Here is a 23,419-nt window from a genome sequence, read left to right as displayed (position 1 = left end):
GAGAGAGCAAGAGAGCGTTGAGTTCCAATCCCATCAGGACCAGCAACACCCTGGGCCTTAGACACCCAGGATGAGGCCATGAGTAGGGAGACAACTAATGGGGTGGAGATGCTGCTGTTCCTCTGTCAGCACCAAGATAGGGCAAGGCCAGCTGAGGGACAATCCTGTTTAAATGACAGCTCCCAGCCAGGCACAGTGGCGCACACCTGTAATCCCAGTGATTCAGGAGGCTCAGGCAGGAGGACTGCAAGCTTGAGGCCAGCTTTAGCAACTTAGCAAGACCCTCTCAAAACTTCAAAAAAATTTTTTTTAACTAATGAAAAGGAGTGGGGATATGACTCAGTGGTAAAGTGCCCCTGGATTCAATCACCAGTACCAAAAAAAAAAAAAAAGGTGGTGGGTCCTATATATCAAGTACCAACTAAGTTTTAAGGCCCCACGGCACAGTTAGGAGTACAGCTCAATGGGAAAGTGCTTGCCTGACATGCATAAGGCCCTGGGTCCAGTCCTCAGCACCCCCAAACGAACAATAACCATTAAGCCCCAGGGCAGTTCAATGTCTCAGCTCTACAGTCTGGTGAAGAAGGGACTATTTCAATACCTTTTAGAGACGATGAAACTGCCCCAGCAGGAAATGGAGCCGGAATGAGGCCAGGTGTGACACCCTCTGGGCCTGGAAGTTCCCACTTGCCATGTTCCGTCCCAGCCTCATCTCTGCCCAGCACCTGCAGACCAGGGGATATGGCGACACCACCAGCCTGTTCCCTGTTCAGGGCTTCCCTTCCTCTTCCCATTCATGCAAAGCCTTCAGGGCCTGCCTGGCACCGGGCAGGAGGTGGGACACAAAGGTGATGCTGTGGTGCCGGTGCCAGGCCTCCAGCCTCTCCCAAGATGGCAGGGCAGGGGAGATGCATCAGGTCACCTACAGCTCTTAGCATGACCTAGAACATTTGTGGGTTCCAGTGCAAAATCAAGATGAAAGGCCCCTTGGGTAAAATTACAAAGAATTTCAAGTTGGCAACAGCAGTGATTAAGCTAAGCTACGCACCAGCTCTGAGTGCTGTGCGGGTCCCATCCAAGAGGGCCCTGATCCCGGGCTCTGAGAACTAGCATCCAGGGCTCCATCCTTTAGTCTCCTGGTCTCCCTGTGAAGGATGGGGGCACAGCCAAGTCCTCCTTCCAGCCCCTGATACAGGCTATGGCCTTGGGCGCAGGTCTCAGGCCTGACTGCATCCTGACCCAGCTGTCGCGCACGCACACACACGATATCTGGCTTTAGCCAAGTGGCTGGCCTCACCTGGGAAGCAGATTAAAACACAGCCACCTCTGAGAGTGGCCTCATACCCTTACTGATGGCTGGATGGGGGGTGGGTCTGCTTCCCTACTTCACGGCTTAGGAAAATAAAGCTCAAGGAAGGAAAGGCCCCAGCCTCAGGGCAGGTCTTGCCTCACTTCTGGGCAGTTCCCTGCTCAGCACCCACCAGGGCTGCTGGCTGCTTTCCTGTCCTACAAAGGGACCAAGTCTAGAGTTAACAGGGAATTTAAGTGGCAAAATCTTTGGAATTTGACCCATGGGCCAGGAAGGCAACACAGGATGGAGGCATTTCCTCCCCACACTGAATCCTCTGGCCCTGGCTCTGCTGGGCAGAGCAGGGTCCTGAAGAAGCCTCGGATGTGGAGCCAGTTTCCTGGGTCAGCACAGTCATGGGGCCAGACGCTGTGGACACCTGGCCCGGTGGGAAAGGGGTGGGGCTGGCACTGCGGCAGGAAGCCCCGGGGCAGACACACAATCAGATTAAATACCCAAGCCCACACAGCTGTGATCCCTGAAGGCCACAGGACAGGACCTGTCCTCGAGTCCACAGGTTAGGGGACCACATCAGGGAGAGAAGCCCAGGTCCCACCCCAGACACATCACCACGCTAGACAGGGTCCAGAAAACACGTTTACCCGTACACTCCGGAGAGGCCCGGCGAGCGCTGCCTGAAGGCCCTGCACCGAGAAACCCCAAGCTGCTGGCTGCTCCAACAGAGCCACCAGCCCAAGAATGTGGCACCATAGGCAGCTGGGGTGATGGGTAGAGGGACGACAGGACTGGCATTAGGTCATGATGCTGGTGAGTGGGGGGCCACTGGCCCCAGGGCAAAGGACACTTGAGAGACCTGGCAGTGGGATGAACCCCAAAAAGAAGACATGGATTCCTCAGGGATGGGAGAGACAAAGCTCCTCCCGCTTCCCCTCAAGTCATGAGACTGGAGATGGCTCTAAATACCCCCAGGGTGGGGTAGGAAGGAACCCCAGGTCCACTGGCATGTGGTAGGAAGCAAGAGTCATAAATTAAATGTTCTTGATGGAGTGTGGTGGCCTGGGATGGGACACAGTCCTGCGGAGGCACAGCAGCCAGCCAGCACCAGAGACTACTGGGGCTGCCAGGACGGGTGGGCAAACACAATGGGCCTCTTCTTGGCCCAGCGAGAGAACACAGCCTTCTCGGTGATGAAGCGGTGGGCACTCCGGGGTGCCCGCTCATGCGCCAGGTACATCTGACACTCGTCCAGCCGGCCCTTCTCGAAGTAGTGGTAAGGCACCGAGGGGTGGCTCTTCTCCCTGTGGGGTGGGGAAGGAGGCCCGGGTGGGACAGGTATTGGGCATCAGAGTTGCCCACCTCCCATGACCACCCCTCCCTAGAAGCTGCACGCCCATGGAGACCCACACCTGGTCCCAAGAAGCCCAGCCCAGACAGGGGAGGAGCAGGTCAGCTCATGGAACCCAAAGGTCAGGGTTCAAAGCCCCAGGTCTGCCTCTCACAAGCTGGGTGACTTGGCCACAAATGTACCCTGTGAACCTCAAAAGCCCATCTATAAAATGGAGATGGTAGCAGCATCCTCCAGGGCAAGCGTGCAGATCTAAGGATGAAGACAGCAAAGTGCCCTGCTGGGGCGGGGTTCACTGCTGCCAGCCTGCATGCCCACCTGCCCAGGGGCACTGTGCAGGCCAGCAGTCTGGCCAGGGCCTTGGCAGGGGCACCTGGACTCCTGTCATCCCACCCACATGCTCAACAAATCCCAAAGAGAACAGAGGGTGAATACCCTTCCTGAGCTCATTAGTGACTGTGATATTGAGATACAATCCCGTGACAGTACTACCAAGTAATATGATAATCTATCAGAACTTAATGTTATAATGTTGAAACAGTATCAAAAATAGAAACCTATCTGTGGCATATCACTGATACACATTATCAATACATATACACATATTATCCTTTTTTGGTGGTGCTGGGGATTGAACCCAGGGCCTCATGGTGCTTGGCAAGGGTGCCACCCCTCTTTTCTCAATTTTATACCTAAAGAGGTGGAGGCTCCAGGAGAGGCAGGACAGCCCAAAGCTACACTGGCAGCTAGGATCATTGTCCCAGCCTGTTCCAGAGGCTGAGCTCTGTCCTGAGGCCTGGTGCCCTGGGGTGTCTGTGCCTTGGCCACCCATTATGAAGCCTCTACAGCTTCTGCAGGGGCCCACAGTCCTCCCTGCCTCTCCTCCTACCCACGCCGGCTGCTCTGACCTGCAATAGCTGTCGCTGACCATCCCGTAGACCACGATCTCCTCGCACAGCTCCAGGGCCAGGATCATGGTGAACCAGCCGGTGCTGAGAAAGGAGCCAGACTGCCTCCTGCAGAGAGGTTGGGAAAACTGTCAGCTGGTCCCTCCGGACACCCATATACTTAGAGTGGCAGCACTGTTACCGTCCCAGCCAGGGGCCCTCCACCTCGACCTCTAGAGAGGCTGAGGAGGGCAGAGTCAGCCTGAGGCCAGCAGTGGGCAGCGGGTGAGGCAGAACAAACCCAGTCTGTTCAACCTCACCACCCAAGCTGGGCCTGAGCAAACCCGGGATGATAGGGGTGAGGCTCTTGCCACTTGTCCCCCTCATCTAGGCAATCAGGCCCTGGAAGACAGCAGGGGGCAGCAGAGCCCATGGATAAAAGTGGGGAAGCAGTAGGCCACACATATTTATACTCCAGGAGGTGCGAATGAGAGCTGAGGGCCGGCGGGCGGTGGCTGTCAGGACTACATGCACAGGGGCAGTAGGGGAGACCAGCCAGGGGCCACTGCAAAGGCAGGAGAGGATGGTAGCCTGGGTCAAGGTCATACCCACGGACATGGGAGAGGAGTCAAGAGCCAAATACAAGTGCCAGGGGGCAGATGAGGTGAATCAGGGGCAAAGCCTAAGTTTCTGGCGGAACCACTGGAGGTGGTTCACACAATTTCCTAGCTGGGGAGGTGGGAAGGGCTGGCAAGAGTCAGGAGGACTCTTCTGGGTGAGGGATAAAATGAGATTTTGGATGCAGAATGCCCAGTGCATGAAGATGGCTGCTGTTACTGTAATTTATTATCTGGAAGGAAACTCAGAGACCAATTGGGATCTCGGAGCATCCCCTCCAGAGGGCAGCAGTACCCCCAATATCTCTCCAGCCAGTCAATGTCCCCACTAAGGGTTCCTGAGGTCCCATGCCTCTCACCACCACTGGATTCTCAATCTGGCTGAACATTTGATGATTGACAGTTCCTCCACCTCCAGCCCCCGATTAGGGAGCAGGATCAGACTGCCTCCATCGTTGCTGACCCCAGGAGGGCAAGAGAAGAGGCTTCTGGAAAAGGCAGGCCCCAGCTACCTGGTTCCCCAGGCAGGCAGGCCCAGGCTCACCGGTTCTTGCCGGTCTCATCCTGGAAGATCTGGTCACAGTAGGCCATCATGCGCTCGGTGAAGGTGTACACTTGCAGGCCCGGGTACATCCTGGTGAGCTGCAGCAGTGTGCGGTAGGTGCGGCCGCCCAGGGCCCGGTCCATGTGCTTGCCCTGGCCCCACACCACATACAGAGTGTCGCGGGCCTGCTGGAAATAGTGCGAGTAGTTGCGCAACAGCAGTGGCACACTCGTGTGCGAGATCACGCGCAGGGTGCTGCGACGGCCCACATCCGCCTCAAAGCCCACGGTGGGCGCCTGGTTCATGCGAAGCACACACTCGGCCCCGTCGATCTGGGCACCCAAGCCCGAGCCGAGCATCTGGCCGGAGCTGGACACCACAGCACAGCTGTGACATGGCTCGCGGATGAGCGGCTGCAGGTAGAGGTAGAGGAAAAGAAGGAGGCTGGGACACAGGGCTTCCTTGCACCTGCTCCTCCCCCCCAGCCTGGCCACGTCCACTGGCCACATCCACTGACCTCGCCCAAGGCTGCATCAGCTCCAAGGACTGACTGATCTAACCCTCTATGGCAGCTGGGCAAGTGAGTCACACTGACAGCAAGTGACAGAGCTAAGATTCCACATTCAGAGGCCCAGGGTTTCTCATCAGTCATATGTCTCTGTTGCTGTCCCTATGGTCCTAAAGTCCATACGTAAGTACATGCCTTATTAGGGTCACAGGAGCAAATATTAAATATTTATAAAGCACTAGAACAGTCTCTGGCACAGATTGAATATCATAAAGTGTTAAGTAAACATGAACCTCAGTTCTTCAGAACCACCCTTGGGCCCCCCTCCCCTGCCTCAGTCACACCCACATGGTACCCAGTTTATAAGTAAAAGAAGTCTTCAGTGCCCACCACAGCTTTGGGAACCCTGGCTCCACCCCTTCCTAGCTACGGGGCCTCAGGCAAGCCTCTGGCCTCAATTTTCTCATCTCTAAAATGGGGATGAAAACACCTACGTGACCCTCTTGTGAACAGGACTGGAAAACGCCTGTAGGGAATAAGAAGCTGGGAATGCGGATGAAGGAAGAAGTGAGGGCAGGACACAGCAGGGCAGGAATATTTTGCAATGCATGAATTCCTGTCCCCAAACTCACGGAGAGTACTATATTTTTCCATGGAAAGCCAAAACCTCTATCAAACTTCTGAAAATTGGGGTGGGAGTGTGGCTCAGTGGTAAAGGATTTGCCTAGGATGGGTGAGTCCAAAATATAAAAGAACAAAGCAAAAAAAAAACTTCCGAAAAGGAGCCCAGAGAGGGCGGCTACAAAAGGACCCTGAGAGTGAGAGAGCTGGGTATGGTGGTGTCTGTCATCCCAGTGACTTGGGAGGTTGAGGCAGGAGGACTGCAGTTCAAGGCCAGCCTCAGCAAAAGTGAGGGGCTGAGCAACTTGGTGAGACCCTGACTCTAAATAAAATACAAAATAGGGCTGGGGATGTGACTCAGTGGTCGAGTGCCCCTGAGTTCAATCCCCAGGTTAAAAAAAAAAATGGTAAAAAGGGCTGAGGATGTGGCTCAGTGGTAAAGCACTACTGGTTCAAGCCCTCCTTTTACTCCCTTCCCCCCACACACAAAGAAAGAAAGAAAAGCAAGAGAACATGGCCTCCCTGGGCCAAGTCCCTGCAAGGGTTTAAGTGTCTGAAATGAACTCTGGCCTCCACCATGGTGAAGGGACAGCATCCACTCAGCCTACCCTAGCATTTGTCTCACCTGGCCACTGCAGGGGGACACAAGAGTTTGCACCTCCCAGTTATTTTTGTTTCTTCATTTAAAAAAAAAAAAAAAATTTTTTTTCTTTTTTTAATTTTTGGTACTGGGGATTGAACACAGGGACCTTAACCACTGAGCCACATCCCCAACCCATTTTAATATTTTATTTAGAGACAGGGTCTCACTAGGTTGCTTAGCACCACCACATCCCTGCCTGGCATCACATATTCTCTTTGACGCTCCTTTTCTTGCAGCTGCGGGATGGATCCTCGGATCCCGTGCACCCCAGGCCAGCGCCTTACCGCGGAGCCACACCTTCAGCCCTCCTCACACATTTTCCGGGCACTTGTTCTGTACACTTGGATCATCTGCTGACTCTCACAGCATCCCCACAAAGGCAGGGGCCGCCGTCATCATCGTTTACAGGTAAGGGGCGACTGAGACTCAGAGGGATGGGGACCTGAAATCCAGCTCCAAGACAGGGTTCCTGAGCACACCCTCCCCCTACACACCAAGAGCCGCCAAACAGAGAACCTGGAGCTTTCGGCACCACAGATCAGCATGGGGTATCTTTGGGCTAGATAAGAAACCTACCACGTGGGGCCCCTGAAATCAGGGCAAGGGGTGTGAAGTGCCCATGGGGAGATAGGCACCCCAGGCAGGGGCCACAGCTGAGTCCAATGTCCCTGTCCCCTCAGAGAGGGGGCCCTAGGGTTGTAAATACCTTTACCTGTGTCTGTCATCTCTACCCTCAGCCACCGTCAGCACAAGGCTAGTCACAGTGCCAGGGCCAAGTATGTGCTTGTTGAGCGGAGAGTGTGCAGACGGATAAATCTAGAGGTGCGCAGACTGCAAGTACCACAGCGTGCTAGGACTGTGTCTGCCTCTCCTGCCAGACTGCAGTGCCAGGTGGGCAGCTACCCTGTTAGACGAACTTTTCATCCCCAGCATCCAGCTGGGAGCAGCCAGGCAATCTGCTTCCTAAAGCCCATTTCCTCTTAGAACTTGGGGGCTCAGAGCAGGAAGTGGCTGGCCAAGAGCACACAGCTGGGGAGCAGAGGAGCCAAGCTCAGGGTTCAGGCTGGCCTGGCACCAGCCTGGTTCTCCCTGTTCCCCAGAATTGGGGGCACCCTGGCAGCCTCAGCCAGACCTGCCCCGACAGGCTGCCCACCTGACTCACCTTCCCATCTGGCACGCTGCTATATCCGCTAAAGTGCAGGGGCCCTGGCACCGTGGGCCTGGGGCTCATAAGGGGGTGGTGGTCCTCCAGGCAGGTCATCAGGCAAAGGGACAGGCAGGCCCAGCAGCACAAGAGGACATAGACAGCAGAGAAGACCAAGGAGCACAGGATGATGAGCAGGAGGCGATCCTGGGGGAGACAGTGGTAACAGGGAACATGGCGGGTGTGCTCCAGTCTCCCAGATCTGGACTCCACTTCAACAGCCCTGAGAATTCCCAGTTGCCATTAACCAGGCCTTCCGCAGATGTGCCAGGTTCTGGGCACATGAAGCCATGGAAATAACTCCAGCATCCCATTCTTGGGTAAGGAAACCAATTTGGGTTGAAGATAGAGCTCAAGTTCAAGGCCATACAGCAAAGAAGCAGCAGGGTGGGTGGGTGGTGGTTAAAGTGTCAACCTGAGTCTTGGGTGCACCGTACAGCCTTAGGTATGCGTCTCCATCTCTCTGGCCTTTGGCTCAGAGTTCAGTGTTGCCTCTGTGGCCCCACTGCCATCCCCAACCCGTGCAAGCCCCTAGCTGATGAGCAGGTTGGGGACCAGCAGTCCAGGTGGTAGAAGGGGACTGCAGGGAAACGTTACTCAAGAAATGCTGTCAATACTTGAAGAGCGGGTGCCCTGACACTCCACCCCTAGAAACCAAGCGCCAGGGGCCATTTGAACCAGGAAGGCCTTCAGCTCTCTAATCTGGGCCCAGGCCTGGGGCCAGTCCTGCTGGTCCACTCAGTGAAAGCCCCCCTAAGCCTCCCAGGAGCGGCTGCCTGGTTGGGGACAGTCTCCATCTGCCATGGTATGCTGGGCCATCCTGGTCAACACGTGTCTCTGCAGGCTCCAATTTTCTAGGCCCTATGCCACCTCATAAAGCAGCTGCCGGTGCTCTCTGAAAACCTGAGTGGGAAAGCAGCCCCTGCTTCTTCCAGCCCTAGGCACATCCTGCCAGAGGGTTACCCTTTCTTTTCTGCCCACAAGCCACATCAGTTTCTAAAAATAAATCTCTTCTATGTGGCCAGCTGTTCAGGGGACAGGGTTTGGTCCCTGAGGCTTCAGGCTCTGCCTTGTACCTGGTCCCCTGCCTGTGAGGGACCAAAGACCCAGAGACTTTGACTTGGACAGTCCAGCAGCTGAGGTTAACAACCCTCAACACCCAGGTCTCTCCCCACAACCAGGTACTCCCAAATAAAGACAAAAGCAGCAGACCTGAACCTTCACACACTAGCTCACTCAGGGTGGACCCCACCTGGGTGACCATGTAGTACTATTACCTCCATTTTATGGGCGGGAGAGCAAGATACTGAAACCAAAAAGGGGATGTCACTTGCCTGGGTCACACAGTCTCCAAGAGCAGGACTGGGCTCTGAGGCTAGTCACCCTTCTCCTCTGCTCAGGAGCAGTGCGGTCAGAAGTCATCATCAGGGTCTGTGGGTGTGGCTTAGTGGTGCAGGCTTAGTCCTTAGCCTGCCCAAGGCCATGGTCCCATCTGGAGCACCCCCGCCAAAAAGTGACTGTCATTCTTGGCATGGGAAAGCTGCTGAGGTTACTCTGTGACTAGGTACCTCCAAGTCCCCAGGAGCCCTTCTCCTTCTGAGCCACTTACCCGAGCCTTCATACTGTCGCTGGCGGTCAGCAGTCGGGAGGCTGTTGTCTCCAGGGCTTGGGCAGGAAAGGGGTGTGAGCCCAGCACCTGCCAAGACCCAGAAACTCAGAGCCGAGAAGGTAAAAGGCAGACGGGGTGCCAGGAAACTGAGGCAGGAGAGGGTCCAGGCCAGGGTCAAGGCAAATGGAGCCCAGGAATCAAATGCCTTAAAGTCTCAAAAATCGGACCTCAGTGTCCCATTCTAAAGAGACTGGAGAAACCTTCGAGAAACCTCCCGCCAAACCAATCCCCATTGTGCAGATGGGGAAGGAGAGGCAGAGAGGAGATGCCCCCGACTCAAGGTCACCCGTCAGGTCTGAGGCGCATGGAGTCAGGAGCCGGAATTCCCACCCCATCCATCCTACCTCCCTATCCGCGGGACGATGAAGAGGCCCGCGACCGCAGGACGTGGGATTTCCACCCCTCAAGATTCCCCGCCCCCTCCCCCGGCCGGGCGCTAACCGGGCGGGCAGTTTAGGGCGCTCCGGAGGCTCACGATCCGCTGCTCGGAGATCCATGTCCCGCGGGCCGGGCGAGCCGGGCTGGAAGCCGGGGCCCCGGGCAGAGGCGGCGCCGCGGCCGCAGCTTCTGCAGGCTGGAAGCCCAACCAGCGCGGCCAGAGCGGAGGCGGGGCCTGCGGGGACGAGGCGGAGACCTGCGCGCCCGGGGCGGGGCCTGCGCGCCCGGCCAGCGCGACCTGGGCGGGACCGCGGTGTGGGCGGGGCGTGCGTGGCTGTCGTCCGCACGGCCCCGGGATTGGGGCGGGGCGTCTGCCCCGGGGTCGGGATCTGGGTTTCTGCTTCTGTCTCTTTCGTGCTCCCGCAAATCCGCCGGTCCTTGCCCGGGCCTGGACCACAGAGGAAAGAGACCTGGAGGTGTCGGAGCCACGGTGCAGTGGCTGCCTGGCGGTTCAGACTTGAGCTTCTGCCAGTGCGAGTGGGGGCCAAGGAAATTAAGCAGGGGCTGCGGGTCAGGCAGCCCTCCCTTTCAAGTTGGTAATGTTGCCAGATTTAGCCAGTAAAATGTAAGACGCCCAGTTAAATTGAAATTTAGATAAACAATGAAGAAACAAATTGTTTTTAATATGCTTGTTTTATTTTGATCATGTCCATGTGACCTTCACCTTGAGCTTTTCTCTCTGTGAAGTAGGAACCTTCGACCTACAGAGCCAGGATTGGAACCGCCCGCGGCTTTCCTCAGAGCCAGGTCTCCAGAGCTGCACCTCCCAAAGTGCAGGTTCTTCTGTTGGGTCTCATGCTGAAGTGCGTCCCATTCGAAGGCTCAGATGGCATCCCATAAGGATCTCAAACGCAGGTGGTTTCGAGGGCTAGACTGAGGGCAGAGAGGACTGAAGGGGCAGTTATGGGGCAAAGGAGAGAGGTAGGCCTCGGGCAAAGTGGAAATCACAGGCCCCAAGAGCTTTTTTTCTTAAAAGTTACATTTGGGCCATATGGATAGGGCGCTTGCCTAGCCTGCACAGGGCCCTGGGTTTCACCCCCTACAGCAAAACCAAAAACCAAAAGACAACTCGCCTAACCATCACAGACATGCCCACCTCCCCCTTTGGGGCACTAGCTTGGGAACCAGCCCGGGTTCCTCTCTGGACCCCATTTCAGAGTCCATTTTCCTTTTTCTCAGAGGCTTGGGGATGGGCAGGATGCCAGCAGGTCTGTCCCCAGCACAGCAACCTTCCATGCCTGTCCTGCTCCAGGTGCAAAGCCGATACCCCTGGCACTCTGAACCCCCATGCCTTCCCCTGTCCTGTTCAGGGGCAGGGAGGGTGACTGAAGTGGCCCTGATCCTAGAGGTTTCCTTTGAGCACAAGCCCTTCTTGTTGCTCCCCGCAGAGCCTGGCCCCTCAGTCACATAGTGGGTCCCCAAAGCCAGAGTGCTTCTGGCTTGCATGCCCTCGTCCTTTCAGTTTCTTGAACATAGACCCAACCCCAAGGGCCTAATGGTGAAAAGTTCCCTGTGGATTCATTCATCATCCACAATGAGTAGTGAGGCAAGGATTCCTTCCCAGAGAGGTTTGACAGGGTAACAGAGAGAAGGCAACATGCCCAAATGGCCCAAGCTCCCAGGGTAGATAAGGATCCAGAGTCCACAGTGGAACTGAAATCTCCACTTGGGTTTTGGAAGCATCCACTGTTCTTACTCCAGACTATAAGCCGCGCATCATGGGAACACCTGCCTGCCTCTGAGTCACCTCCCTTCACTCTGGCCATCCTCTGACACGCCAGTCGCATCCAGCTCATTCCTATCTCAGGACCTTCGTACTCAGTGCATCTTCTACCTGGAACCACTTATCACATGCCATGGATTATCACATGGCCAGTTGACTTTTTTTGTAACATTTGTCACACTCAAAATGTCCCTGTGTATTAATTGGTTTATTTATGACCCCCATGCCCACTAGATTCTCAGCTCAGACCCGTCATGTTCTCGGGGACATCTCCAGCACTGCACAGTCCCTGGCGCACACTAGGAGCTCCTAAATGTCTGTTGAATGAGGCCAGGAGTCCTGGTCCCATGAGATCTCGGACAAGTCACTTCCTCCCCTGAAGCTGAAGGCCCTGCCTAGATGCATTGCTGGGCTGAGCTGTCACTGCAGGACAGCAGGGCTCTGTGCTCTTGATCAGCCCAGTTGGATCCAAACCCCAGGAAATGTGGCAGCTGACCCCAGTTCCTGCTGTGACACCCTGCACCCCCTGAACTTCCCTGACCCATCACCTCCCCACTGATAACAGGGGCCTAACAGCTCTGCAGCCCAGCTTCCTGCTGGGCAAGAGCAAGAAATTCCGTGGTTTATGCCAGCTCAGAGAGGTTGAGTCATGACCCAAGGCCACCCAGACAATAGCAGTGATGTCAGTATCTTAAAAGTAAGTATTCCTGGAACCCACGCCACCGCCTCCGGCCTTACCCAACAGGCAGTGGAATGGCAACATTAGGTGTCACTGAGCGACCCTTCCCCAGCCCTGAGTCGTCCAGCCTTCCCTGGGGTCTCGCCCACACTCACCCCTTGTCCCCTTCCGCCCCAGGCATTTTCCTTCTCTGGTCTCAGGCCCTGGCAGTGCTCTTGGCTGAGACCCCCACCCGCACCCAGGAGTCTGTCTGACTCTTCTGGTCTCACTTGAGCCTCTTCCCAACACCACATGGAGCCTCCTTTCCCCAGCTCCAGACCCCCCCTGCTTCTCCACCGGGCTTTGTCACACCAGGTAGCTTTGGCCACCCAGACCCTTAGTTCCATGATGGCATCTTGCTCCATCCCCAGGTCTCCATTGCTCAGCAGAGAGCATGTCACATGGCAGGTGCTCAATAAATATTTAATGAGTTAATGAGGTCCGTTTTCTTCCTTTCCATTTCACATATTAGACCACTGAGGCACAGAGAGGTTTAGCACCTTGCCCTGGTCACACAGCCTAGAGCAGCTGAAGGAAAGGCCCACTTGGGTATGGTTGGATTGGACTGAGGTCAGAGGCCAGACTGGAGATTCCTGGAGGAGGGAGAAGGGGTGACATGGGACTATTGCACAGGATCCTAGTAGTGTCTGCAGCCCAGAACTTTGGTCTGACAACTACCCTTGCCTCCATTTCACAGATGGGAAAAGTGACTCCCAGAGGAGGACAGAACTCACCGGAGATAAATGGTGGACCTTTAAAAGTGCCTCCCAGAGCTCCAGGAAGCCCCCTCCCCCCGCCTTCTCCCACCTTCAAGAGAGTAAGGAGGCCGGCGTTCTGGGGGCTGTACTGGCCACTTACCCGTGCATAAGCCCCTTCAGGCCTCTGGGCCTCGGTTTCCCCATCTCGAAGATGAGGGGGCGGAGCCTTCAGCCTCCCCCTTCCCAGGAGTATGAGGACAGGGCCAGGGAGACAGTGGCTAAGAATACAGGCTCCCAGGTCCCAAAGGCATGGTGGAGTCCTGGTTCCAGCATTTATTGCTGAATAATCTTGCTCAGTGCCTTCGCCCTCTGAGCCTCCATTGCATGGTCTGTAAAGAGAGAATAGTAGCATTTTTTGAGGATTAAATGGACTAATCATAGGGGACAACACCGGGCACAGCACCCCCATCAAAGGAGCGGAGTGTTATAGCATTAGTTGGCGGATGCTGCCCTCCGGTGGCCATCGGGAGGAACAGCAGGCGAGCTGCCCGGGCCGAGCTGGAACCAGCGTTCCCGGCGTGTGCCCATTGTCCCGAAAAGGAGAATGCGGCCAGGTGCGGGTCACTCGGTGTGCTCCTCTACCCACTGGCAGAGGCGACGGGCGTAGCGAGCCGGGCTGACGGTAGAGAAGGTCCGGCCCGGGTAGCGCAGCGTCTTCCACAGGTGCTCCAGCCGCTTGCGAAGCCCGTAGACCGTGGCGAGATCCACTAAGCCCAGGAAATAGCGTTGCTCAGGTCCGTCCAGGATGTGGAGGGCGTTGGGGGCGTCTGGCAGCAGCCGGCGGTTCTGGGCCTCCGGCTCCTCCGGGCTCTGCGCCCCTTGCACAGACCTGGGGGTGGGCCAACCGGAGAGTGAGGCTGCCTCCTCCTCAGGGGAGCCCCCGCCGGGCAGCCTGGTTCCCACTCCTGCTGTGCCTGAGCCGGTGGCGTCAGGTCGGCTGGAGGCCAAGTGGAGGCCGGTGCTCTGGAGATGCGCAGGCACCGACCACAGGTGCCCAGAGCGCTTGAAAGACAGCCGGCCCCGCTGGAGAAGTGCGGTTCGCGTCCCACACGTACTGAATTGCGGAGACAGTGTGGGGAAAAAGAATATGAACTATCTTATCGATTTTTATGTTGATCAGGTGAAATTGATCAACTTTTGGATGCACTCAGTAAATGACAGTATTAAAATTAACAATCTGTTTCATTTTTTAAAACTGAAACTCCTTGAAAATTTTAAAGTACACGTGTACTGGGGAATGAGATTGATCAAATTATGTGCATGCACGAATCCGGCATAATGCAGTCCACTATTATGTATAATCGCAATGCACCAACAAAAAAGTAAAGAAAATAAAGTACAGGTGTAGCTTTCATTATTTTTCTCTTGAGTAGTGCCAGTCTAGAGCATTTGGGTCACACAGACCCTGGCTCTAAGCTTACCAGCCATGTGACTTTGGGTAAATCCCTTATTTAGGTATTTTCTAAACTTCTGTTTGGGACCATCCAACCCAGTAAGTCTAGGAGTCACAGCTGAAATTTTGCAAACAAAGTTCAACAACCCCAGTGTGCAAATGTGTGTGTGTGTGTGTGTGTGTGTGTGTGTGTGTTGGCCTCAAAACATTGCAAATCAGAAGAAGTCTTTGGCAGGACCCCCAGTCCCAGCAGAAGCAGGTTCAATTCCCTAACTTTGCCCTGTGGGGGTCACTGAGGGACTTTATTCCTGTCCTATTAGGGTCTTGGGAGAAAAAAGTCAAAGGAGATAAACTCTGCCAGAGAGGTTTTCTGAGTGGGGCTGGGAACTAGGCCAGGGGGTGGGAGGAACAGCATGAAAAAAATTTCAATGTAACAATAACCTTTCTTTCTTTCTTTCTTTTTCTTTTTTTTTTTTTTTTTTTTAGTTGTAGATGGACAAAAAATACCTTTATTTTATGTGGTGCTGAGGCTCAAACCCAGCACTCACATGTGTTAGGCAAGGGCTCTACCACTGAGCCACACCCCCAGCCCAATAACTAACCTTCCTCCTCTCCTCTCCTCTCCTCTCCTCCCCTCCCCTCCCCTCCTCCTCCTCCTCCTCCTCCTCCTCCTCCTCCTCCTCCTCTTCTTCTTCTTCTTCTTCTTCTTCTTCTTCTTCTTCTTCTCTCTCTCTCTCTCTCTCTCTCTCTCTCTCTCTCCCTCCCTCCCTCCCTTTCTTCCTTTCCTTCTCTCTTTCTCTCTCTCTTGCTTTCTTTCTTGTATTGGGGATTGAACCCAGGGGTGCTTAACCACTAGCCACATCCCCAGCCCCTTTTTATACTTTATTTAGAGACAGGGTCTCACTGACTTGCTTAGGGCCTCGCTAAGTTGCTTTGAACCTCCTGCCTCAGCCTCCCAAGTCGCTGGGATTACTGGCATGTGCCACCACACCCAGCAGTAACAATAACCTTTCTAAGCAAACCAGGACTTGCTGACTGAATGCCAGCGGTGGCCTGAGCATTAGCTGCCCAGTGGAAGGCAAGGAAGGAGACGACCTGTGACCCACAGCAAGAGCCATCCATTCAGGTGGACCCAGCCTGGTCCTGCCCTTCCCTACCCATCCCAGGGTCTCTTTCTAAGGGGCAGGAATGGGACTGGAGGAGAGGACCTCATCTGTCACTTCCCTTGTCCACCCACCAGATAGAAGACTTTGAGTCTTCAAGTGCCTGCTTTGATCCCATGTAATTCATTCAAGCACAGCGGGTGGGCCTGGGAGAAGGACCACCTAGTAACTAAGCAAGAGCCTGTGGGTCCTCGGGAGTCACTCCCCAACCCCGCTTCCCTCTCTCAGGCTAAAATGAGGCTCATCTCAGTCTCACCAGCTCCTGGTTAGCATGCAAGGAGTGACAAATTACTACTACAAAGGGGGAGGGGGACACAATGATGGTGCCATTGGTGAAGCCCTCAGTGCTCTAAGGAGGGGATGCCTGGCTTAGAGGAGAGACACCCCTTTTCTTCCTTCCTTTCAGTGCAGGGGATTGAACCCAGGGCCTTGCACATGCTAGGCAAGTGCCCTGCCACTTAACCATATTTCCAGACCTTTTTAAAAATTTTGACACAGTCTCACTAAGTTCCTGAGACTGGCCTCAAACTAGGGATTCTCCTACCTCAGCCTCCTGAGCAGCTGGGATTACAGCCCACCTTACCCAGTGGCCAGGACCCTTTCTGTGGCTAAAATTAAGTAGGTGTTTGCCCTGGTGGAAACTTTCGTGATCCCACAATCCCTGCTGGAACATGGGCAGACTCTCTGAATCAGTACTGAGTCCCTTGTCCAGCGGGACCTCATTAGTTATGTCCCTGGCTGGGGTCCATCTGTGCCCCTTGCCTCTGCCAACCTGGCTGCCCCAGTCCGTGCTCTGCATTCCCACACCTGGTTTCTCCCTCACCCTTGTCCTCACCATTGCCGGGTGGGGCTCACCTGGCCATGCGCAAGATAAGGCAGCTGCCCTGGCCCCTCTCGTCCTCATGGAGACATTGGAGGGCCATCAGGAGGCTGTAGTCCAGCACGTTGAGCTCCCGGAGGAAGGCCGTGTCCAGCTCCATCTGGCGGAGGAGCCAGCTGCGTTGGGGCCCTGCGGGAGCATCGGTGACCCTGCTGAGCACTCAGCCCAGGCCAGCCCCAGGAAGGCAGGTGTCATTCCGGACCCCATTTCACAAATGAGGAAACTCATCTATCGTTTTCCTTGATCACCTAGCATTGCAAGCTGTGAAGTCAGGATTCGAAACCTGTTCTACCTGACCCCAGAATCTAGGCTCTTAAGGACCTGGGCAGAGGGCAGTGCCAGGGACACCCATCCACACTTCACCCTGGCATAGACAGTGACCACACCCGTAGCTCACCCAGGTTGATGGTCTTGCCCTGAAAGTTGAGGTCCTTCAGCACCAGGACAAGGGGGCTGCCCGCAGGGGCTGGCTCTACCCAGCGGCTTACCTCACAGCCCTTGATGTCATACCTGGAAGGTGGGGACAGGTTCAGCTTTGCAGAGACAAGACACACAACAAACTCCACAAGGTAATGATTAGAAAGAAGACTTTCTACTGGGTGAAAATATGCAGCATCTCTATCCTCAGAACAATCCCAGTCTGCTGGTGTCCCCTGCTAGAGATGAAGAAACTGAGGTTCGGAGAGTTCCTCTGACTTCTCTGAGCCACGCAAAGTAAAGACCAGAACAGGGATTCAGACTCAGACCTCTGGAAGCCCAGCCCTGGTGTAGCCCAGCTTGACACCTGGCCAACCCAAAAATGGCCCATAAACATCACCAGGAGGGCAGGGGGAAGTTGATGGCTCTGGGGTGGGGGAGCACTCAGGGGCAACCTGCAGGCAGAGTCGGGGCTGCAAGTAGCCAGGCTGGGTTTGGATCCCTGCTCCCCTTATTCGCGGTGTGGCCTTGGCCTTCCTCAGTTCCTCAGCTATAAAATAAGGATATAAACCACCCACCCTTCCCCCTGGCTCTGGGAGTAAAAAAGATAATGAACGCAAGAGCTCAACACAGTGCCGAGTGCTCAAGAGATGCCGGTGGCTGGTGTCACTGTCTCTTCCTGGGCCTCGGTTTCACTGTTTAGTGAGTAGTGTTAGGTGACGCACTTGGGGTGGCGTCGAGGCGCTGAGCCTACTCGCGGCCAACTCACCTCTCGCAGATGCGACCGGCGGGGTAAAAGACGCTCTGCATGATGATGAAGTATTTCTGGGGACAGTGGTGAGGAGTGAGGGACGCCAGGGTCTCGCCTTCCAGCCACCCCCACCGCCCAGTCACCTCGCCTCGGCCTCACCCACCTTCTTTCCCTGGGCCACCCTCAGACTGTGCACTCCTGGAAGGGGAGAAGGCGCCACGTGAGGGCCCCCAAGTTCCACCCTGGGTCCATCCAGGCTCCGTGCCAGCTCCAAGCCTCCTTCTCAAAATTCGCGGCGTCCTGAGCCCGCCCCTCCAGGTCACCCCCCAGGCCTCTCCTTTGACTCGAGTTGGTGTCCCCAGCCCCAAAGCTCCAATGATGCCCCGCCACAGGCTAGGTCTCCGCCACACACCTGCCGGGACTGTCGGATCCCGTCTGCGCCTTTGGGCCCCGCCCCAGGCCCTGGCCCCGCCCACAGACCCCAGCCTCCCCAGAAATTTTGCCCTCTGAGACCCGCCCCCAGCCTCCGTACCCAGCAACCGCGCTAGCAGCGAGTGCGGGTGACGCTGCAGGTGCTGCACGTAGCGGGGCAGGTGGGCGAGCAGCACCCTCACCTCCCGGCGCCGCTGGGTCTTCAGAAAGAAGCGCTGGTCGTGGCTGCGGGGTGGGCGGGAAAGGTCTCGATCTCACCGGGCGGGAGAGTCTCCCACCCGCCTCCCGCACCAAGATCCTTCTCCCGGGTCTGGTCTGGCGGCCTCGCCCTCCGTCTTTCCTCCCTCTGGCCCTGATCCTCCCTGAGCTTGACCACTGTTTCTTTCCCCAGTGGACTCTCCCCCTGCCCAGGCGCCACCTCCATCCGCTCCACCCCTGCAGCAAACTCACGACAGAAAGAAGCTGGCCTTGCTCTTGGAGGTGCTGAGAAACTGCAGGTAGGGGCCGCCGGGGCCCAGCGCGGCCTGATAGTCCTCTTCCGCCAGGCCCAGGGAGCGCCGAAGCCGGGCAAAGGCTGGGCCAGCCAGGGTGCCCAGCTCGAAGCCCTGGGAGCAAAGCGGGGTGGGGTGGGAGGATGGGAGAAAGAAAGCTCCACAGTGACTCCCTGGGGCCAGCCATCTCTCCCACTGCACAGATGGGGAAACAGAGAAAGACCAGGACAGGCGCCCTCCCGCGCAGGAGCCTTGGGCTTCCTACCTCATGAACCTGGGTCAGGACCTCAGAAAAATCCTCCTGGGAGGGCAGCCCCTGCAGGGACCAGTAGAGGGAGTCAGGGAAAGGCAGTCAAGGTCCCCCACTGCCTTCCGAGGATCTCAAGTGTTCTGCACCAGGCCCTGCCCCCTGACCTCAGTTTGATTTCTTCAGCAAACAGGGACCTGAAGTGTCCCTGTGTGTGCCTCAATTGGGCAGATGGGCTGCCGGCCCTTCCAGGACTGGAGGGAGCACCTCTGTAACTGAGGCAGGGTGTGTCTCACCCACTGCTGGGTCCTCAGCCTCGGGCTCTGAGTTCAAGTCTGCACATGCACTCAGACACATGTGTTGGCCTAATGAAGTCAGACTCCATCCAGTACAGAGAGATGGCCCTAGCCAAGGGACCTGCCTGACACAGCCTGGAAGAGGCAGGATCACAGAAAGCTTCCTCAGGGAGGTGACCCTGAGCCAAAATCTGAAAGGTAATGGAGATGGAGCAGGGTGCTCATGGCAATGCAAACATTGGTGGCTACCAGCAAGGGAGCAGGGCGGGCCTCAGTGTCTGAAGCCAGTAAGGCAGGGATAGAGTGTGGATGATGCTGGACAGTTGACCCTTGCAGGCAGCAGGGTCTTGAGGCCGTGGTGAATACTGGGGCCCTATGGAAGATTTTCAGCTGGCGTAGAATTCAGATTGAATTTAGACTCCCTGGGGACTCTCCCTTGACCCCAGGTCTCTGTACCAGGACTTGGTTGCGTGATAAGTTCAAACTGTGCACATGTGCACACACACAAACAACATACATGCTCACCCAGACCCGCCCAGCTGCTGAGTTTGCAGCTGGGTGGCCCTTTCTGCTGAGCCAGCATGGCCCCAGCATAAGCTCCAGGGAGGATGGGCTGGGCTGGCAGGGTGGGGATAGGATCCCTTCTCAACCATACACCCTGGCAGGGCTGGGATGACCTCAGAAACCAGAGTGGAAAGCCCTCCATCCATTTTACAGATGGGGGCACTGAGGCCTAGAGAGAGGTAGAGGCCCACTTAGAGTCACACAGCAATCACTTGAGTCGAGGGGTTCCTCACACCCCAAGATCCCGGGATTCCCACCACTCAGAATGTTCCTCCCTCCCTGCAACAAGCCTGGGCCTTCCTCTGCTTAGGAGCCCTCTCTGATCCTCAGTTCGGCAGTATTAGCAAGGAAGGCCATCAGCCAGGTCTTGCCCTCAGTGTTGTGGGGTGCACGAGACCACCTGGCCATTTACCATGAGCGGGTGGTCTATGGAGACCTGCGTGGCAGCCCAGAGCCCTGCCTGCATCATACATGTCAGCCCATGCAGCTCATGTCCTGGGCTGATCTCAAACAGGCCCAGGCGTGATTGCTTGTCTCGGAGGCGCCAGAGGAGGCCACGGCGGTTGGAACTTGAGGTGGCTGCTCTGCGTCCAGTTTCTGGGGAGGGGGCCAGGACCTAATGAGAGGAGGCACCAGAAGCAAAGAGCACCCAATGGCATCTCAGAGGGAAAAGACCCAGGTTCAAGTCCCACTTCCACTACTTGTGAATCTTCACCTCATCTTTCTCTGCCTCAGTTTCCTCAGCTGTAAAATAGGGATAATGCTGTGCCCATCTCACCAGGTGCTGGCCCACAGTGTCCAAACAGAGCCACGGTTATCACAGGCAGAGCATGCGTTCTGCTGTCAAACCCAGCTTAAGCTGGCAGTCTCTCGTTAGCTGCGTGACCTTTGGTAAATCGCCCTGGGTGGACTCCTGCCTCATCTGCAATGTGAGAACTAGTGACTCCTTCGTGGCAGGTGTCAGCTGTGTTACTGTAGAATTTGAAAAGCTGGAGCACAGGAAGCCTTGACAGCAGGAGCTGAGTGCCGGTGATTTAGTCAGATCTCCGCGTGCCTGCGCTGGGTTCCTCCAGGTCAGCGGGGAGGGTCAGCACGATGCCGAGATCACTACTAGTTGGCCCATTACTAGTGGGCGCCCAGCATGTGCCCAGCACCGGCTGAGCTGGAGCTCCTAACAGCCCTATGAAGGAGCTTTGCCACCATCCCCATTTTCCTGATAAGGAAACTGAGGAAGACCTGGGGAATACCCGCCAGCACCCTCTTCCTTCATACCTATACCCCACGTGGGGCGTGTCCTGGCCCTCACCCAGGGCAGGGCCCCTCCTTGGCTGGATGGGGGCGTGTCCGCGCTTTTGGCTGAGGGGAGACCCAGCCCTGCCCACCAACCCTTCCCTCTCCTGTCCTCTCTGTGGTTCGAACCTACCTCGCGAGGCCCGGGGCTTGGTGCGGCCATCGCCCCCGCAGCAGCTTCCCGGGCTTTGGCCGCGTCCCCGCCGCCCCGCTGCAGGATCCAGGCTCCGCCCCTGCCTCAAGCTAACCAATCGCGTGGCGCCGGTCTCGGCTGCGTCCAATCGGCGCGGGGGGCGCTGGCGACCGCCTGCAGGTCCCGCCTTCGAGGCTGCAGCATCTTTCAGACCGCGGTCCCAGCGGGGCGGGGCCGCGGGGCGCTAGCGAGGGTCCGCCAGAGGGAGGACCTCCACATCCCGCCTGAGGCGGGGGATGTGGGTCTCCCGGGGCCCCTGCAGGGCGGGTAACCTCAATCCTGCCCCGCCCACCCATTCAGTTGTGAAAATCCCATCAATTGTCTTTCAAGAGATAAAACTATGATCCAGAGAAAAAAGTGCCTACCTCCAGGTCAGGAAGTCAGAGCATCCATTCATTCAACGCATATATTTGGAACACCCACTTTGGGCTGGGAACAGGTCTAGGCCCCGGTAATTTAGTGACGAGCAAGTGGGTAGAAAACAGCTGCTAGTGTGATCTTTTAAAAGCATAAATCCGATGATGTCACTATCAAGCTTAAAACCACGGCAGTGGAACAACATTCAAATTCCTCACCATGGCCCAGGCCTATCCGTCCCACTCCAGACCCAACCCCAACTATTCTCCCTCTCCAACCCCCTCAGCCAGCCTCCTGGGTCCCTCCTGTCCCCCCACCAAACTCTTAACTGGAGGCCTTTGCAGTTGCTGTTCCCTCTGCTTGAAGTCCTTTCCCCCAGACTTTCACTTGCCTTGGTTCTTCTTGTCACCTTGCAGGACTCTCAGCGCCCCTCCCCACACTCCTGAGTATGTCATGTTGATTTCCTTCGTTGCCCTTAACCCTGAGATTGCCTGGTTCATTTATTGGCTTATTACACTGCCCCCTCCCCCCCAGAGTGGGAGTGCCACCCACACAGGAACCACATGGGACTCATTTCCTGGTCAGTGCCCAGCAGACACTGGTGACTGATGAGCATATGTTGGACTTATGTGGATAGGGGGTGCAAAGGGTCTCAACAAGTCCTGGGAAGTGAAAGGCCAGAATGATGGATGTGATTAGAGAAAGCCATTGGCCATGTAGGGCTCACTGGCAAGGTGTGACAGTGGTCTTGAGGAACCCGAGGAACATTGTAAGTCAGGGTGAACGTGAGAGAGATGCTCAGATAAGCATTTTTGGAAGGACACTGGTGCTATGTACAAATGCTCCAATAAAAAATGTGGAAAAGGGAAAAAGAAAAAAGAGAGGACACTGGTTACTGTGCATAATCAGATTGGAGCGGCAGGGGAGAGCAGCCAGGAAGATTTCCCTGACTTTGGCAGAAGATGGCACCTCGGTACCAGAAATGTGGCTGACTGGGGTGAGATTAGGGGAGGGAGAACTGGCAGAGGCTGGGGTTGTGTGGATGTGGGGTTGGGGAGGAAAGCTGGGGTTGGGGACATAGAACATCAGCCATGAGAGGGGACAGGACAGGAAGGAAGCCAGATTTTGGGGAAGCCTGAGAATTCAGATTATGATAGGATGAATCTGAGGTTCCAGCACAACCTCCAAAGGACAGCTGGGGACTGTGTAATGAATGCATTAGGGCTCAAAGGAGAAAGCAGGCAGAAGGCACCCCTTATTCACACGGGTCCAACATATACTCATCAGACACCAGCTTCTGCTGGCACTGACTGGGAAATGAGGCCAGGTGGTTCCTCCACTGAGTGGCACTCCCCCTGTAGGGGGCAATGGAATAAGTCAAAAAGTGAACCAGGCAATCTTACAGTGTTAAGGGCGATGCAGGAAATCAAGGTGACATGCTCAAGAATGTGGGAGGGGCGCTGAGAGTCCTGCAAGGTGACAAGAAGGAAGGTGACATCCCCCAGGGAGGGAGTGGGGATAGAAGGCCTGCACCCCAACCCTGAAGAGCCCAGCATCTCATGGCAGCAGAGGAGCAGGAGCGACAGACATCAGGTAGAACAGTCATCACAGATACCAAAAATGTCTGAAAGATGTCACAAGCCTAATGCAACATAAGTGTCCTTTGAATAGAAAAAGCAGACATCACTGGTAGCTTGGTGGTAGTCTTCCTAGAGTGGTGGGGTCAGAGGCCAAGTGTATCGTACGGTCAGGTGAGGAGCCAGAGGGGGATGTACCCAAGGGGAATTGCTGGGCTGATGGAAGGTCCTGTAAGTGGGAGCCTGGAGCATGGTCAGGAATACTGGGAGGAGCCTGTTGGGACACAGACATAGTTCCCAGGAGAGGGGACCATTAATGACCGGAGACTATAGCAGTGGAGAGACAGGACCCAAAGCCCAGCAGGCCTGGCCAGGACAGAGGTG

General features: G+C 55.9%; 2 protein-coding genes across 3 annotated transcripts; both read right to left on the bottom strand.

Annotated features, from left to right (window-relative positions):
* Positions 1–1,932: 1,932 nt before the first annotated feature.
* Positions 1,933–9,954, bottom strand: St6galnac4 (ST6 N-acetylgalactosaminide alpha-2,6-sialyltransferase 4). Of its 2 annotated transcripts, XM_047524756.1 has the most exons (7): positions 9,789–9,954; positions 9,288–9,374; positions 9,013–9,170; positions 7,637–7,825; positions 4,703–5,115; positions 3,563–3,670; positions 1,933–2,607 (listed from the first exon to the last, which is right to left on the bottom strand). In XM_047524756.1, exons 4-7 carry the CDS (start codon positions 7,733–7,735, stop codon positions 2,418–2,420), a joined length of 810 nt encoding a protein of 269 aa, XP_047380712.1. In that variant the 5' UTR covers positions 7,736–7,825; positions 9,013–9,170; positions 9,288–9,374; positions 9,789–9,954; the 3' UTR covers positions 1,933–2,417. The 2 variants fall into 2 exon arrangements, with proteins under 2 accessions (XP_047380712.1, XP_047380711.1); XM_047524755.1 differs by lacking the exon at positions 9,013–9,170.
* Positions 9,955–13,169: 3,215 nt separating this feature from the next.
* Pip5kl1 (phosphatidylinositol-4-phosphate 5-kinase like 1) lies at positions 13,170–21,071 on the bottom strand. Its single transcript, XM_047525639.1, has 10 exons — positions 21,042–21,071; positions 20,031–20,234; positions 18,777–18,827; positions 18,471–18,625; positions 18,121–18,245; positions 17,752–17,786; positions 17,607–17,662; positions 16,818–16,930; positions 16,396–16,549; positions 13,170–13,813 (listed from the first exon to the last, which is right to left on the bottom strand). The coding sequence occupies exons 1-10, from the start codon at positions 21,069–21,071 to the stop codon at positions 13,546–13,548; spliced, it is 1,191 nt and encodes a 396-aa protein (XP_047381595.1). The 3' UTR covers positions 13,170–13,545.
* Positions 21,072–23,419: the final 2,348 nt, after the last annotated feature.

Source organism: Sciurus carolinensis, chromosome 14 (genome assembly GCF_902686445.1).
Source record: "Sciurus carolinensis chromosome 14, mSciCar1.2, whole genome shotgun sequence".
Taxonomy (NCBI): Eukaryota; Metazoa; Chordata; class Mammalia; order Rodentia; family Sciuridae; genus Sciurus; species Sciurus carolinensis.
The sequence above is the reverse complement of the archived record's forward strand: the minus strand, read 5'-3'. Positions and strand labels throughout refer to the sequence as shown.

Coding starts and splice junctions, on each gene's coding strand:
- St6galnac4 (XM_047524755.1), bottom strand. Junction 5,116..7,636: donor GCAGCGTGCCAGATGGGAAG/GTGAGTCAGGTG, acceptor CTCTACCTGCAG/CCGCTCATCCGCGAGCCATG. Junction 2,608..3,562: donor GTCAGCGACAGCTATTGCAG/GTCAGAGCAGCC, acceptor CCCACCCCACAG/GGAGAAGAGCCACCCCTCGG.
- Pip5kl1 (XM_047525639.1), bottom strand. CDS start 21,071: ATGGCCGCACCAAGCCCCGGGCCTCGCGAG. Junction 17,787..18,120: donor GCTGCTAGCGCGGTTGCTGG/GTACGGAGGCTG, acceptor CTCCCCTTCCAG/GAGTGCACAGTCTGAGGGTG. Junction 16,931..17,606: donor GCCGGTCGCATCTGCGAGAG/GTGAGTTGGCCG, acceptor CCCACCTTCCAG/GTATGACATCAAGGGCTGTG.